The 14793-nt window shown below is 37.5% G+C and overlaps 1 protein-coding gene across 1 annotated transcript in view; it reads right to left on the reverse strand.

Annotated features, from left to right (window-relative positions):
* The window catches only part of NOD2 (nucleotide binding oligomerization domain containing 2), a 241511-nt gene that overhangs the window by 84227 nt on the left and 142491 nt on the right, over positions 1-14793 (reverse strand). Inside the window, exon 4 of the mRNA XM_053699516.1 lies at positions 2649-4425. Coding sequence (XP_053555491.1) covers positions 2649-4425 — 1777 coding nt within the window. The remainder of the gene's footprint in view (positions 1-2648; positions 4426-14793) is intronic.

The following is a 14793-nucleotide window of genomic DNA, read 5'->3' on the forward strand; positions in this document are numbered from 1 at the left end:
ATGCCTAGCAATACCTCTTTTCTTTTCATCCCGTTACCCAAAACACAATTGATAAGTGACGTGCCACAAGTAGTTCACCTATTAGTAGAAATAGTTCCATCTACCAAATTATATTACATACAATTGTTCTGTAAAGATCCTGTAAATATATTGTGTGATAAAATAATTTAATGTAAATTAAAATTATTCTTATATTGTGGGGGGCATGTCCGGGCTCTGGCCCAAGATGGTCGCTAAACTGAAGACTCTGCTTAAGAATTTACATTCCGTTGTGTAATCAAGATTTGTGTAAGCCATCCACCACTGAATTATATACCTTTTTAAAGAGGAGAGTTTACTGGATCGAATGGGATTTATATTTTCACTTTTATACTGCAAGTCTTTCAGACTGGACCGTTGAGAACCTTGGCGGCTCTCCTAGAGAAGGTACAGAGAGAACATATGAAGTTCTCTTAATAATTTTTGTATCATGGAGGAGTTACTTACCCTAATACAGGCTTTATTGAAAGACCGAGAAAGGAAGATATGAGAGAGGATTGATCGCTTACAATTATTTCTACTGCACAACACAGCGATAATTGGGGGACTACAGATCATACATCAGCCATATGGTGTTCAGGCTTGGAGATGTCTGAGATTGAGGAGGAGAGCACAGAAACGCAGCAAGACATATCTCAAGATGCCCCCCTAGCCTAGATTTGGGAGAGTGTGTGGTGAAACATCTTCTACCTACTACGAGGGAACAATCTACAGCTTTTGTGGCCAGGCGACCGGCTCCTGTGTGCCATGCCGAGACTGCTAGGTGGGATGGTGGCTGGGCGCAGCGGCAGCAAGACTTGCTACTAACTTTGGAAGGGAGCGGGGTGGTTTCCCGACCGCTCACTCGCCTCTTTGATCCCTGACACCCTGAGCTAGATGAAAGAGGGGCGATCCCACTGTTTGCTGACGTCGGTCCTATAAGAGAGAATTCTCTAGGCAATGAGGCCCTCTATCCGCTGGTGGTTGTGAGAGCTGGGGTCGGGTAGGAACTTACAATGAGGACAATATGACAGCTGCCAGGTTTATCAGACTCTGTGGAAGGCTCTTCAATGATGCCTGACATGGAGGATATACCTATACCTTCATGCAAAGTCTGGTAACGAGGGAGTAATGACTGTATGGGACATATGTGGTATTATACCCTATTGCTGTGCTGGAACTTTTATCTCCCTCTGATAATATATTTGTGAGAACAGCTTCTTTATTTTCTGGTTATATAGCCTTGATCAGACGTGAATTTTTGGTGCAGCACTTATTTTCTTAATATGCTTCTAAGATCACTCCTATGGTTAACATAAAATATATTCTTTATGCCTAAATGTCACCTTTTGTGCATTATACAGTTATATTCATGCACTACATTAATTATGTTAAATATCTGCGCCTTGTTATACTGCAATTTTCCAAGTTTGTCTTCTTAGCCTTAATATAATACTATTTCATATGTAGCCTTTTACTAATCTTCTTTAGTTGGTAGCGGAGGCCTCTCTAGGTTTGCAGTTGTTAGCTGACATTTTAGTGAGCTTACAAAGCTGGCAGCTTGCCTAAGCCAGATTTGATATAATTGTACCCTTGTCAGGTCCAGTGTTGAACAGGAAGCTTGTATCTTATTGCACTAAAGTTACCACAGGATCTGACTGTATGAATTTATCTTGCTGGGTCTCTCTACCCCATAGTTTTTTGCAGCCTTGATGTACTGTCTGCGGCCGGGATAGAACACGTGGGATGTTTTCCCCCTAAGTTTCTTTGGAGTATTTAGAGATCCAGAGTAAAGTCCTATCATCACTTGTGGCCCTATTATGTTTCAGGCTCTTCAATTCAACCAGCTACATATAAAATTTAGAGCGCATAATGAGACTCATTACTTTTAGTCTCCTGGGGAGGCCTAGCTTGTATCTAATGGCTACATAAAATTTTTGGAAGTTTTAGCCCTCTGCTTAATAATCGAATATACAGGTCCAAAAGGGACCTGTGTCAAATAAAAACCCTCAATATAGAGAGATGTGATAACTGAGGTCCAAAAGTGGCCTAAGCTACCTATGAGGGAAAAAGGGAGATTTAAAGGTCTGCTTACCAAATGTTAGATGACTGGCTTATTACTGAATTCCAACAGATTAATGGGTATGCTGAAGCCAATGATGTTCATGTATATTCCTATACAACTATATTGACATGTATGTAGGGGTTTGTTACCCAACTATTAGATGACTGGCTTATTATTGTACTTTGACAGATTAATATGTTTACTGAAGCCAATGGTGTTTATGTTTATTGATATACCATTGTATTTACATGTATGTAGGGGTTTGTTCCCCAAAAATGTAGATGATTGGCTTATTACTGTACTGTGACAGATATATATATATATACAATTGCTTGACTTGTATGTTTTATAAAAAAAATATTCTTATATTGTATAATGATCTTAAAGGATACTTGGTTAGTTAATTGATCTATTAAAAATATAAACTGTTACTTCTCAAATAAAACACAATTGAAGGAAAATAAAACAGAGGTCAGCAACAAAATGCTACACAGTTAATATGCTGCCATATGAGTGGCTTATTTAACATTCAAACCATTACCCTGGTCATAACAAACACACTTACTACAAAGACTTGCAAATGTGAAGACAAGGGATCAACTGCTCGATTCCTGCGTCACCAATGGAATTATGATCCAGTTGTATGCCAATGGTGCTCTTCAAATGTTTCAACACAAAAGCTAGTGCTGTACATTCTATTGGACCCACACCACAGTAGGTTACCTTTAAATGGTCCACCTCTAGTCTTTCAACTGATTTCTTTGCTAGACTGCAGTCTTGCATCTCATATATACACTTTAAGAGCCAGACAAACTCTGGCATTGCATGCATGCTTTTTTTCTCACCCTCTACAGCAGGTGGTATTGATTTGAAGTGTTTTTTGAGACCTTTAGTCAAACACTTTTTAATGGCTACAAGCTTTGCTGGCAATTTTGTCGGCTTCCATGAATCATTCAGCAGTTTGTAAAGTCTCTCCGAGAACAATCCGGAAATAAAGCTGGCAGTGATCTGAAGATTTTGCTTCTCAATCTTTTTTAGCAAGAGCTCATTCTTTAGGAACACGCAAAATTGTACAACGGGATGTCGTGTTGGCTTTTTGGTCCAGTAAAAAAACTTGTGAAGAGAAGAAGCAGCTACATGGTCAGTCATTGCAACATACAATGCTGCAAAGAAGCACTGAAATGTAATATGTAAAAATTCATAATGTTGAGTAGGCAAGCTTATGCCCATGGAGAAGTTTTTAGAGAGGACAAGAAATCCCAAAGAGATATCATCTTCATTGACCTCTGAATCAACAATTTGCTGATCTGAAAAGACATATAAGCCATGGCACAGGCCATGAAGAGCTAGCTTCCCTAAGTGTCTAATGGAATTAAACCTCTTCTTAAGAATATTCTCCGCAAACTTCTTTTTGAGAGACATACGTTGTAGAAAATGTTGTAGCGCTAGAATATACATATCAGTCATAGTCTGAGGAGAACTACAACCATTGAGAATAAGCTCCTTGTGGCATCTTGAGACTATCCAACAGAAAACAGGAATGTGACACAAACTGAGGAGTGAAGAGTTGGCCTTTACCAGACTAATTATTTCTCTGAATGTCTTTGGGTCATTGTGACGTTTTTTCATAAACATCTCTATTCCCTCCACTGAAAATCCTTTCAAGTTGACTTCTTTTTGAATATAGTTCCGCATATTGGTTGTGATAGCATTTGGTCTGCTGGTTAGTATTTTTATGCAATCCTTCATTAGGTTACCTTGGAGCAAATTAAAAACAACACTTTTTACACTTGTAAGGTTAGTTGGAGAACAATGTTTCTCATCTTCAGAGAAGTTAAACTTAAATTCATCAAATCCATCAAACGTAATGAGAACTTGTCTTGGATTGTCTAATATAAACTTAAATATATCTTCTTGGTTATTGTCGGGCCAGCAGCAGTGTTCAAATAACAATGTTTTTAAAGACACTTCTTTTCCAATACAACGCAACCTTCGACAACTAAATGGGAAAATGAAGGCGAAACTGTGGAATGCTTTACCTTCAGCCCATAGATTATGTATTTGCTGAAGCAATGTGCTTTTGCCACTTCCTGCATCTCCAAGTACAAGTATTGTATCAGCATTTTTATTAATAATCCCTTGTGAATTCAGAATGTCGTGGAACCCCATAGGATTCTGGGAACTTTGCATAGATGTTGAAGTGTTTGAATTCACTGATAATTCCAGAACACTATCAATGTAAATGTCTTCAAGGCACACATTTTCTGCCCCATCATAGGTGCTAAGGAACTGAGTTTGAGCAGATATTGTGCACTTTAACTTCTTCTGGTAATCAGCACAAACTGATAAAGAAAACATAAAATAATTACTAACATAACACAAATTAAGCAATTTTTATGATTAGAAGTAAAACAAATTTCTAAATATAATTAAAGTAGTTTTTATTTAGTTGAAAGGTTTGACACAAAATATATCTTTATAAATCTCCATAAAATTGATAACATTAAAATGCCATTGCTTAAAGGGACATGAAACTCAAATTTTTTTCTTTCATGATTCACATAGAAAATACAATTTAAAAAAGTTTCCAATTTACTTATATTATCAAATTTGCATTGTTCTCATGTTATTCTTTGTTGAAGAGATATCTAGATAGGTAACGTGCACATGTCTGGACGGAGCACTACATGACAGGAAATAGTGCTGTCGTCTAGTGCTCTTGCTAATGTACAACATTGTTGCAAAACTGCTGCCATATAGTGCTGAAGACACATGCACACTCCTGAACTTACTTCCCTGCTTTTTAACTAGGGATAACAAGAAAACAAAGCAAATTTGATAAAAGAAGTAATTTAGAAACTTTTTTTTTTTTTTAAATTGTATGTTCTATCTTAATCATGAAATAAAAATTTTGGGTTTCATGTCCCTTTATGCAATGGCACTTTAATGTTATCTATTTTATAATTAGGAGTAAAACAAAATCTATATTTAATTAGTTAATTAAGTATTTAGTATATATAGTTATTTATTTGAAAGCCTTGACAAAATATAGCTTCATAAATCTCCATAAATTAAGCACAAACAATCAGTAAATAAAACTTGACTTTTATTGATCCATTAAAAATCCATAAATGGGAAATAATTGCATAAACAAGTGTTTGCACAAAGCGGATGATGCGTTTCGGCTTGCTCTGTATTCAAAGCCCTAACTAAAAGCATCGCTAATACAATGTCTATAATAAATATATTACACACACATCAATGTATACAGAGTTAGCTATTCTTTAACAGCATTGTTAGTCACATTGCCAACTATAAAATCTACATATTTATTAACTATATAGCGTGCATATTCATTAGCGACTAGAACATGTGATGAAAAAAGTATATGTGCAAAGTAAACGGAAATATAGTCGTCCCTTTATTAAAGGGACACTGTACTCAAATTTTTTCTTTTGTAATTCAGAAAGAGCGTGCAATTTTAAGCAACTTTCTATTTTACTCCTATTATCAATTTTTCTTCGTTCTCTTGCTATCATTATTTGAAAAAGAAGGCATCTAAGCTTTTTTTGGTTTCAGTACTCTGGACAGCACTTTTTTATTGGTGGATGAATTTATCCACCAATCAGCAAGGACAACCAGGTTGTTCACCAAAAATGGGCCGGCATCTAAACTTACATTCTTGCATTTCAAATAAAGATACCAAGAGAATGAAGAAAATTTGATAATAGGAGTAAATTAGAAAGTTTCTTAAAATGTCATGCTCAATCTGAATCACGAAAGAAAATTTTTGGGTACAGTGTCCCTTTAAGTAAATGTTAAACTTGGTGTATATGTCTTGTGAACCTCAGGAATGTGTCAACATATATTTAAAATAATAGAAATAAAGCAACAAGGCTACAAAGCCTTTTGTAAAGACTCCATGTTAGACAACCAAAAACTGCATAAAAAGATCACAATATACCAAAAATGTACTAAATCAAATTCAAAGTATATCCCTTTTGGTATTCTGGTCTGTAGCTTTAAGATCAACATATATTTGAAATAATAATAATAAATATAGCTATAAGGGGGGGGGGGGGGGAACAGATCCATGGAAATTGACAAAATCTGCATTAAAAAATAAATAAATGCAATTTAAAAAAAAAAAAAAAAAAAAGGTCACAATTTACCAGAAGTTAACTAAATCAAATTCAGAGTTTAACCCTTTGGGTAATCTGGTCTGTAGCTTAAAGATCCAAAAACCCTTGCTTTTATTCAGTAGCCTGTCTCTATCCCCTCCCTTTTTGGGTGAAAAACCTTTTTAATAACTGTCCATCTTAGAGTATTTGTTTCTGATGAAAAATATAAAAATGTTGAATCAGAGTTTGTTTTTTGTTTTTTTTAACGTTCCTGTTGTGATGTTAGTAATGGTCCCTTATCCTAGATCTAACCTCCCATGCTTTTAAATTTAAGTATTGAAGATTACACTCAGATCAAGTGAGAAGGTAGATCACATAGGTAGATCTGCAATTCATGCATGATTTCTTTTGATAGCGTTCTCCTATCTGTGTGGACCAGAACCACTCCCCAAGTTCCCACTTCTCACATGCCTTGCTTTAAGTGTCATTGCATTTGAACATGACCTTGTGGAGAAGCCAAAATGAACCCTCTGGATGCTGTGTAGTCAAATTAGTTGAGGCAACCTCATTAGCTATTAATTTACATTTCTTGTAGGCAAATCTGCAACCCGGGGGTATTATATTACATCATCAGCTGCCAACAGGGGGAAGTGGCGTCTAATAATGTTGCAAATTCTTTATACTGTTCAAAGTACTGGGATACAAAAGGAACTCCTTTTCTTTCTTTCTCTGACTAATAGTTTGATGATGACTCTCTTTTTATGGAGGACCCTTGTTTATGAGCATTAGTTACTGTGAAATGACTATAGCCCCTTTCTTTGAGCTTTTATGTTAAAGCTTGTGCATGTTTTTCATAATGTGTTGGATTCAAACAGTTTAGTTTCAAGCACCTTTAGTCACAGCATGAAATACTCTTTTAGGATGACAACTCTTAGCATGCAAAAGGATATTTCCAGATTTAGAGGCCTATCTATTAAGTCGTCAACTGTGCTCGCCTAACATCGCGGCCGCGGACCTGAATACGCTCTCCTTATTTATAATAAAAGTTGTCAAAAAGCCACGCACCAGGTACGGGGCGATGAGCAGCGGACTGTTGTTAACTAACAGTCATCGATCTCTCTGCTATTCTGCTTTTTTCCCAACTTTATTTATACCCTGTCAGTAAACACCGCCACTATACTGTACTAAAATGTTTAACCCCTATCCCACTGCTCCCGGAGCTCACCGCAACTCTAATAAAGTTATTAACCCCTATCCCTCCGCTCCCGGAGCCCTCCGCAACTCTAATAAAGTTATTAACCGCTATCCCGCTGCTCCCGGAGCCCTCCGCAACTAAATAAATGTATTAACCCCTAAACCCCTGGCCTCCCACATCACTACCACTTACTAAACCTATTAACCCCTAAACCACCAGCCCCCCACAACGCCATAAACTAAATTAAGCTATTAACCCCTAAACCTAACAACCCACTAAATTTACATTAAATATTAACTCATCCCTATCTTATAATAAATTTAAACTTACCTTTAGAATTAAAATAAACTATATTAAACTACTAATTAACCCACCCTAACTATTATACTAAAATTACATTAAACTATATTAAACTATTAATTAACCTACCCTAACAATTATACTAAAATTACATTAAATTAACAATTAAATTAACTATATTACATATTTAAAAACCTAACCCTACTCAAGTTATTTAAATCGACTATAAAGAATTACTAAGTTACACAAAATAAAAAACACTAACGGCTAGATTTGGAGTTTTGTCGGTAACGACCCGAAAAACTAACGCCGGCTTTTTTCTGGCCGCACCATAAAAATAACTCTGGTATTGAGAGTCCACAGAATGGCTGCGTTAGGCTCTAAAAAAGGAGCGTAGAGCATTTTTAACGCAGCTTCAACTCTCGATACCAGAGTTGCTTACGCAAGCGGCCAGCCTCAAAAACGTGCTCGTGCACGATTCCCCCATAGGAAACAATGGAGCTGTTTGAGCTGAAAAAAAACCAAACACCTGCAAAAAAGCCGCGTTCAGCTCCTAACGCAGCCCCATTGTTTGCTATGCGGTAACCCTTCCTACGTCTGCACTTAACACTCTAACATGTACCCCGAGTCTAAACACCCCTAACCTTACACTTATTAACCCCTAATCTGCCGCCCCCGCTATCGCTGACCCCTGCATATTATTATTAACCCCTAATCTGCCGCTCCGTAAACCGCCGCTACTTACATTATCCCTATGTACCCCTAATCTGCTTCCCTAACATCGCCGACCCCTATATTATATTTATTAACCCCTAATCTGCCCCCCACAACGTCGCCTCCACCTGCCTACACTTATTAACCCCTAATCTGCCGAGCGGACCTGAGCGCTACTATAATAAAGTTATTAACCCCTAATCCGCCTCACTAACCCTATAATAAATAGTATTAACCCCTAATCTGCCCTCCCTAACATCGCCGACACCTAACTTCAATTATTAACCCCTAATCTGCCGACCGGAGCTCACCGCTATTCTAATAAATGGATTAACCCCTAAAGCTAAGTCTAACCCTAACACTAACACCCCCCTAAATTAAATATAATTTTAATCTAACGAAATTAATTAACTCTTATTAAAAAAATTATTCCTATTTAAAGCTAAATACTTACCTGTAAAATAAATCCTAATATAGCTACAATATAAATTATAATTACATTGTAGCTATTTTAGGATTAATATTTATTTTACAGGCAACTTTGTAATTATGTACCCAATCAGCCAATCGGATTGAGCTCGCATTCTATTGGCTGTTCCGATCAGCCAATAGAATGTGAGCTCAATCTGATTGGCTGATTGGATCAGCCAATCGGATTGAACTTGATTCTGATTGGCTGATTCCATCAGCCAATCAGAATATTCCTACCTTAATTCCGATTGGCTGATAGAATCCTATCAGCCAATCGGAATTCGAGCGACGCCATCTTGGATGACGTCCCTTAAAGGAACCGTCATTCTTCAGTTGGACGTTGCCGGAAGAAGATGGGTCCGCGGTGGAGGTCTTCAGGATGGAGCCGGTCGTCATCGGATGAAGATAGAAGATGCCGCTTGGATCAAGATGGTTGCCGGTCCGGATCGCCTTTTCTTCCCGGATAGGATGAAGACTTTGGAGCCTATTCTGGACCTCTTCAGCCACCGGATGATGGATCGCCAACCCCCGCTTGGGTTGGATGAGGATTTTGGAGCCAGGATGGATCGGTGATACCTGGTGAGGTGAAGACAAGGTAGGATGATCTTCAGGGGCTTAGTGTTAGGTTTATTTAAGGGGGGTTTGGGTTAGATTAGGGGTATGTGGGTGGTGGGTTGTAATGTTGGGGGGGGGTATTGTATGGTTTTTTTTTACAGGCAAAAGAGCTGAACTTCTTGAGGCATGCCCCGCATAGTAATTTAGAATAGGGTAGGGCATTTTTTATTTTGGGGGGCTTTGTTGTTTTATTAGGGGGCTTAGAGTAGGTGTAATTAGTTTAAAATTGTTGTAATATTTTTCTTATGTTTGTAGATATTTTTTATTTTTGTAACTTAGTTCTTTTTTATTTTTTGTACTTTAGTTAGTTTATTTCATTGTAGTTATTTGTAGATATTGTATTTAATTAATTTATTGATAGTGTAGTGTTAGGTTAATTGTAGGTAATTGTAGGTAGTTTATTTAATTAATTTATTGATAGTGTAGTGTTAGGTTTAATTGTAACTTAGGTTAGTATTTATTTTACAGGTAATTTTGTAATTATTTTAACTATTTTAGCTATTAAATAGTTCTTAACTATTTAATAGCTATTGTACCTGGTTAAAATAAATACAAAGTTACCTGTAAAATAAATATTAATCCTAAAATAGCTATAATATAATTATAATTTATATTGTAGCTATATTAGGATTTATTTTACAGGTAAGTATTTATCTTTAAATAGGAATAATTTATTTAATAAGAGTTAATTAATTTCGTTAGATGTAAATTATATTTAACTTAGGGGGGTGTTAGGGTTAGACTTAGCTTTAGGGGTTAATACATTTATTAGAGTAGCGGTGAGCTCCAGTCGGCAGATTAGGGGTTAATAATTGAAGTTAGGTGTCGGCGATGTTAGGGAGGGCAGATTAGGGGTTAATACTATTTATTATAGGGTTAGTGAGGCGGATTAGGGGTTAATAACTTTATTATAGTAGCGCTCAGGTCCGCTCGGCAGATTAGGGGTTAATAAGTGTAGGCAGGTGGTGGCGACGTTGAGGGGGGCAGATTAGGGGTTAATAAATATAATACAGGGGTCGGCGGTGTTAGGGGGAGCAGATTAGGGGTACATAAGGATAACGTAGGTGGCGGCGCTTTGCGGTCGGCAGATTAGGGGTTAATAAGTGTAGGCAGATGGAGGCGACGTTGAGGGGGGCAGATTAGGGGTTAATAAATATAATACAGGGGTCGGCGGTGTTAGGGGGAGCAGATTAGGGGTACATAAGGATAACGTAGGTGGCGGCGCTTTGCGGTCGGCAGATTAGGGGTTAATAAGTGTAGGCAGATGGAGGCGACGTTGAGGGGGGCAGATTAGGGGTTAATAAATATAATACAGGGGTCGGCGGTGTTAGGGGGAGCAGATTAGGGGTACATAAGGATAACGTAGGTGGCGGTCGGCAGATTAGGGGTTAAAAATTTTATTAGAGTGTCGGCGATGTGGGGGGACCTCGGTTTAGGGGTACATAGGTAGTTTATGGGTGTTAGTGTACTTTAGAGTACAGTAGTTAAGAGCTTTATAAACCGGCGTTAGCCCAGAAAGCTCTTAACTACTGACTTTTTTCCTGCGGCTGGAGTTTTGTCGTTAGATGTCTAACGCTCACTTCAGAAACGACTCTAAATACCGGAGTTAGAAAAATCCCATTGAAAAGATAGGATACGCAATTGACGTAAGGGGATCTGCGGTATGGAAAAGTCGCGGCTGAAAAGTGAGCGTTAGACCCTATTTTGAGTGACTCCAAATACCGGCGGTAGCCTAAAACCAGCGTTAGGAGCCTCTAGCGCTGGTTTTCACGGCTAACGCCAAACTCCAAATCTAGGTCTAAGTTACACAAAATAAAAAACACTAAGTTACACAAAATAAAAAATAAATGATCAAATATTTAAACTAATTACACTTAAAGGGCCACTAAACCCATAATCTTTCTTTCATGATTCATGATGAACATACAAATTTAAACAACATTACAATTTACTTCTATTATTTATTTTGCTTAATTTTTTTAGATATCCCTATTTGAAGAAAAAGCTATGCACATGGGTGAGCCAATCACATGAGGCTTCTATGTGCAGCAACCAATCAGCAGCTACTGAGCATATCTAGATATGCTTTTCAGCAAAGAATATCAAGAGGATAAAACAAATTAGATAATAGAAGTAAATTAGAAACATGTTTAAAAATGCTTTATCTTTCTAAATCATGAAAGAAAAAATGTGGGTATCATGGCCCTTTAATCTAATAGCCCTATCAAAATAAAAAAGCCCCCACAAAATAAAAAAAAACCCTAGCCTACAATAAACTACCAATGGCCCTTAAAAGGGCCTTTTGCGGGGCATTGCCCCAAAGAAATCAGCTCTTTTACCTGTAAAATAAAATACAAATAACCCCCCAACAGTAAAACCCACCACCCACACAACCAACCCCCCCAAATAAAAACCTATCTAAAAAAACCAAGCTCCCCATTGCCCTGAAAAGGGCATTTGTATGGGCATTGCCCTTAAAAGGGCATTTAGATATTTTTCAGCCGAAAGTCCCTAACCTAAAAATAAAACCCACCCAATAAACCCTTAAAAAAAAATCTAACACTAACCCCCGAAGATCCACTTACAGTTTTCGAAGACCAGACATCCATCCAGACAGCATCTTCTATCTTCATTCATCCGGTGCGGAGCATCTCCATCTTCAAGACATCCGGCGCAGAGCATCCTCTTCTTACGACGTCTCTTGAAGAATGAAGTTTCCTTTAAATGACGTCATCCAAGATCGGGTCTCTTACATTCCGATTGGCTGATCGGAATCAGCCAATTGGATTGAGCTCGCATTCTATTGACTATTCCAGCCAATAGGATTTTTTCCACCTTAATTCCAATTGACTGATAGAATTCTATCAGCCAATCGGAATGTAAGAGACGCCATCTTGGATGATGTCATTTAAAGTAAACTTCATTCTTCAAGAGGCATCGTAAGAAGAGGATGCTCCGCATCGGATGTCTTGAAGATAGAGCAGCTCCGCGCCAGATGGATGAAGATAGAAGATGCCGTCTAGATGAAGACTTCTGCCCACTTGGAGGAAGACTTTGGCCCGCTTGGATGAAGACTTCTGCTGGCTTTGCTGAGGACTTCTGCCGCTTGGATGAGGATGGATGTCCGGTCTTCGAAAACTGTAAGTGGATCTTCGGGGTTTATTGTTAGGTTTTTTTAAGGGTTTATTGGTTGGGTTTTAATTTTAGTTTAGGGACTTTGGGCTGAAAAAGAGCTAAATGCCCTTTTAAGGGCGATGCCCATACAAATGCACTTTGAAAATAAGGGGTGTTTAGACTCTGGGCTTATGTTAGGGTGTTAGGTGTAAACGTAACTTTTATTCTACCATAGAAATCAATGGGATATCTGGCAGCATCGAACATAAGCTTTCGCTGCTTTCAGACTCCCAATGATTACTATGGCATCCGCGGCCTCCAGGATGGCGGATTGAAAACCAGGTACGCTGGGCCGGAATAGTGTCGAGCGTACCTGTTAGAAATTTGAAAAATGGCAAAAGTTGTCAGATAAGGCCGAATTTGTATTCGGAACATCTGTAATGACGTAAGCATTGATCTGTGTCGGATTGAGACGGGTGGATCGTATGTTACGTCACAAATTTCAACTTTTGCCAGTCTGTGGGCTTTGATAAATGGGTCGAATCAGGCTCGCCACAATTACGCTGTGGAATTCCAGCGTATTTGCGGTTGACGGCTTGATAAATATCCCTCTTAGACTTTCTGTATACTTCTGTTTCTATTGATGATTCTGTTATTCATCTGAGTGTTATATCCAAGTAATTAGTTTTAACCTCATTATACTCATGTGTGAATTTTAATCCAAAATCATTAACGTTTAACCAGTGCATAAAGGCAACTATTGAAACATTGTTGCCCTGCCAAATAAACAATAGATCATTAATATAAAGTTTGAAAAATACAATCTTATCCCTGAACATATTTTGTTATCCAAATATCTGGAACCGCTTCCACCAACCCATGAACAGGTTGGCATAGGAGGGGGCAAACTTAGCCCCCATAGCAGTTCCATATCTTTGTAGATAAAAAATTTCCCTGAAATTTAAAGTAGTCTGAATAAAAACTCAACCACTTGTAAAACATAAGAACAATATATGATGTCCAAATGCTTTTTCAAGGAAGTACCTTATTGCTGTTAAACCTTTGTTATGTGGAATTGATGAGTAGAATGAATTTACATCCACTGTCAACCATTTGTATTTATTCTTTCAAACAATGTTAGACATCAAATCTAGCACATGCTTGGTATCAAGTAAATAACTTGGAAGGTTAAATACCAATGACTGAAGGATTTCATCCAACCATTCCGACAAATGTTCAAGAAGGCAACCTATTCCACTGACTATAGGCCTGCCTTTGACATTCTCAATAGATTTATGAACTTTATGTAAATGGTTAAAGGTGGGAATAGATGGGTTCTGAACCAATAAATATTCAAATCTGTCTCAATCTAATATACCTATTTTACTCTCTTCATTCAACAGATGTTCCAATTGTCTCAGATAGGGTTTAGTAGGGTCACCTGCTAGCATTCAGTAATCTTGTTCATTTTTAAGCTGCCTTTCTGTTTCCTTGATGAAATCTGTTCTATTCATAACAACTACGGAGCCACCCTTGTCATCGGCCCGTGTGACAATTTGTTTTTTTTTAATCCTAAAGTTCTTAAAGAATCTCCCTTCTTATTTTGTCAAATTCTGCAGATGCCTATCAAGAATAGACTTTTGGGAAAGAACAAACAAATCATATATATCTGAAAATGCCCTTTTGCATGCTAAGAGTTGTCATCCTAGAAGAGTATTTTATACTGTGGCTAAAGGCCAATATATGCGCTTGAAACTAAACTGTTTGAATCCAATGCAATATGAAAAACATTCACAAGCTTTAACACAGGCTTAAAGAAAGGGGTTATAGTCATTCCACAGTAGCTATATGTTGACACAATCATGAGGTTCACAAGATATAAATACCACGTTTAACATTTACTTAATAAAGGGACTATATTTCCTTTTACTTAGTATATATACTCTTTTTATGACATGTTCTAGTTTCTAATGAATATTCACACTAAATAGTAAATAAATATGTAGATTTTATAGTTGGCAATGTGACTTTACTAACAATGCTGTTAAAGAATAGCTAACTCCATATACATTAATGTGTGGGTAATATATACATTATAGACATTGGGGCTGATTTACAAAAGTGCGAGCAGACATGATACGATGTAATGTATCATGTCCACTGCACATCGATAAATTCTG

This window comes from Bombina bombina, chromosome 1 (assembly GCF_027579735.1).
Source record: "Bombina bombina isolate aBomBom1 chromosome 1, aBomBom1.pri, whole genome shotgun sequence".
NCBI lineage: Eukaryota > Metazoa > Chordata > Amphibia > Anura > Bombinatoridae > Bombina > Bombina bombina.